Genomic DNA, 3745 nt, shown 5'->3' with positions numbered 1-3745 from the left:
CACAGTTTATTCCAAGTTTTGAAATTCCAGATCTTGTGTTTACCGTCCTTTGTTACCATAAATGTCACAACTGATCCGATTTAATCTGATATTTGTTATTCAAATATGATTCTTACATAACTTGTGACAACAGTCTGCTTCACTAGTAGACTTTTTTCTCTAATCTAATGCATGATAAGAATGTAAGACTTAGGATGTATGCGCTAGGCTTGTTGAAGACTTTGGGACGCTCTGGATAACTGAAAAGCGGCATATACACCGTAGATAGAGCGACTATGCTAGATATCTCTTCACATCTAGCTTTTGATGACCTGTATGTGGATTGATTTTTTTTTACTCCTTCACTTCATACATAATATACTTGTGTACTTGAGAATGATCGAAACGTCGATCAGTGGTCGAAACGTCGTAGCTGTTCTAAAAACAATTCTCACTTATTGTAAAGGATGTAAGTTGTAATAAAATAAAAATAAATAAACATAACAAGGATCGTAACTGCCTTAGTTTGCCTCACGATGTCACATGATATAAAGCTCAAAATTTTAAATATGAACTTGAAATATTTATTTACAGAAAAGGCAACTATTTTTACGAACCTAAAACTAAGTACAAGTTTTATCATCAGAAATCTGTAAATATGTTAGTTAATTTACTTTTAGTGAGAATTTTGCTTGATCTTAAAGCAAGAATTCATGATTAAGGTTGTAAGTGATCTATAGAAAATAACAATTTTAATCTGCAATTTTATTAAAAAAATATTAATATACATTCATTTTTACGTTTAATAAAGAATTGTTACTCTTAGAAAAACTCTAATAAACAACTACAGTCCTGAACAATCATTCTTTCGTAAAATAATTACACGTTGATGTTCCAATGACACGAACATTCTTCAATACTAATAGCTTGAACATAGTCCTAACCAAGAAGAACTGTTTTAGTTGTCATTTGATAATATCAATCAAAAAATCAATGAAACATCCACATATAACATAACGAAACAGGATCTACAGATATTGCAACTTCAGCGATAAATCGTAAAGAGAAGTTTGACAAAAACTTATATGTAGTTCTCTCTTTTTTGATTTATTAATCACCATCTCACTTCCAGCTTTTATTTCGTAAGTCAGTTTCTTTGAAGTCACCGCAGAAACAATGACTGCCGATCACACAAGTGCAGCTCGTACAGCTCGCTTACGTTAAGAAAAGCAAGGGATCATGGGTACTGACAAGTCGATTTTTACTGGAAACTTTTGCTGCTCTACCATTAATGCAGTGCCTCACATAGATAGAGAATGAATATCACGCTTTCTACAGAAAATATCTGGTTAGATACAGAGGAACATTCTTCATCACATTGTTGTGAAAATGGCTCCGATGTTGTGAGCCCTCTACATAAAACGATGAAAAATATTAGAGTTACTTCGCTCTGTGTTCTCGTCATTCTGGGGGTTCTCGGGAATAGCTTGATGCTGGGTTGGCTGTGGACACATCGTAAACGAAGAGTTCGTATCGTCCAACTATTTGGTCATCTTGCAATAGCAGATGTTCTGGTGACTCTGTCTGGAACTCTTCCACTTCTGATTTTGGAATACATGGGTCCAGGATGGCCTGCGGGAGAAGCCTTCTGCAAAATCTTTAACTTTCTTCTGGGATTTGGTTCTTGTGCAAGTAATTATATGATGGTGCCTATTGCATTCGATCGGTTTAGAGCTGTGAAACGGCCGTTAGCACTTCGACTGAAGGTAGATATTAATTTAATTAATCATTCCTTACACCAAATAAATAGAAATCTCGTACGAGAGTATATTTTATGCAATAACCATAGTTCAGAGCTTATTCATTTGCTTAATGTAATGCAATTTTTACGATATCCTTTAGAATTATAGAATATAGGACAAAATAAAAAGCTGATAATGTTTTTAGAGCTTCTGGTACTACAGTTGATCTGCACTAATAATACGATCATTCATAACACTTCAAGACATCGAATATAACAAGTGGAAATATTTCATGTGTTTCTTACATACTTTCATAATATGATTTTATCTCGGCTACCAAATCCAGCTTAAAACGGAGTTATTACATTTGTATCTGAAACATTAAGATATTTTATAAAAAAAACAAGCAAGGAACAGTGAAACATTATAAATGCCGTCTATCCTGGTGGACGTTAAAACTAAATGTTACTGTCATGAAAACCTTTCTTGACTTGGAAGAGTTATCTTTTATAGTTTTCCAATTGTTTTTACATTATCAACAGAGAAGATTTTTACACTTTATTGTGTAATTTGTAGTTGTAAACAAGTAATATTAAGTTTGTATTTATGTCGCCTGTAAATCTTGATTATTTTGGTTCTTTTGTAAATAGTTAATGGACACTGTTGTTAAAACGTTTCATTTTTAGTTGTTTTGTTTGTTTTAGCGCAATGATACGCAATGGGATATATGCTAATTTGTCCAGCGCTGGAAGTAGGAACCAGGAGTTTAACGTTTTATGTCCGTAAACTCACCGCTGACCTACAGGGGTACCATTCTTAGTTTGAATACTGGATTTATTTGAACAACTGAAACAAGTCTTTAAACATTAATTGGGTTCAAGGCGCACATTGAAAGAGAGATCAATGTTGACTCATTTCATGGCAGATATACTATGAGCTGAAAAAAGAAGATAGAGGAAACATATTTGGAACGTCTATCTTTACCATTCTAACAAATATACTACTAAAGTCTGGAGACGGCTTGAATGGGTGTTGAAAGACACTTTATTACAACTGTACAAAGTTTCGACATGTTTATGTCATCATCAGACATCTCCAGACTTTATTTCCTAAAAAGTGGGTTCCTCCTCATCAAATATACTGCTAAAAGTAAGAAAATATAGCTAGGAAAGGTATTACCACGTACAAATGTTCTCTTATGTCACAATTCACAGAAAAACAGTTTATCTGAAAATGATAAGTATACGAAGGCGAAATAAATCATGTAATTAACATATTACACAGTAATGGTTATCCTCTTTGTTACACGAACTAGAAGGCACATGCTGTCTCGAAATGTCCACTAGTTCTTATCACTTGTTTCCATGGGCAAAACAAAGTTTTAAGCGTTATCCTCTTTGTTACACGAACTAGAAGGCACATGCTGTCTCGAAATGTCCACTAGTTCTTATCACTTGTTTCCATAGGGAAAACAAAGTTTTAAGCGTTATCCTCTTTGTTACACGAACTAGAAGGCACATGCTGTCTCGAAATGTCCACTAGTTCTTATCACTTGTTTCCATGGGCAAAACAAAGTTTTAAGCTGAAATCCAAAATCAAAAAAAATAACCAAGACATATTACTCGCAAATAAAATGACGTTTAGTACTTAAGTCAACATTTAGAATTCAAAACTTGTTTAAAACCAAAGAAATATTCCAATGCACTCTTGTGTTGTTTATAAATACAGTTGTGATAACTGTAAAGCTACCACCTATATTGGTAAAACTACACGTAATCTACAAACACGCGCACACGAGCACATGGTAATTTCAGCTAGAAGCAGGTATAAGTTAAATAATCCACGTGTGTCTTGTATCCGGTTGCATAGTGAGAATAACAACCACCACATAATACTTCTAGAAAACTTTCAAATTCTCGATTCTGGACCACGGATTACCAACTCTTTATCAAAGAAAGCCTCCCCATTTTCAATATGATCCCCCAACAATAAACAATAACATCTACTTGTTTTTGTTGTCATTA

General features: G+C 33.8%; 1 protein-coding gene across 1 annotated transcript; it reads left to right on the top strand.

Annotated features, from left to right (window-relative positions):
- Window positions 1-1295: 1295 nt before the first annotated feature.
- Window positions 1296-1889, top strand: LOC106475895 (gonadotropin-releasing hormone receptor-like). The gene has a single exon (XM_013936571.1). The coding sequence runs from the start codon at window positions 1296-1298 to the stop codon at window positions 1887-1889; it is 594 nt and encodes a 197-aa protein (XP_013792025.1).
- Window positions 1890-3745: the final 1856 nt, after the last annotated feature.

Source organism: Limulus polyphemus, unplaced genomic scaffold, assembly GCF_000517525.1.
Source record: "Limulus polyphemus unplaced genomic scaffold, Limulus_polyphemus-2.1.2 Scaffold9377, whole genome shotgun sequence".
In the NCBI taxonomy this organism is placed as follows: domain Eukaryota; kingdom Metazoa; phylum Arthropoda; class Merostomata; order Xiphosura; family Limulidae; genus Limulus; species Limulus polyphemus.
Note: the sequence above shows the minus strand (reverse complement) of the source record. Positions and strands in the feature narration are given on the sequence as shown.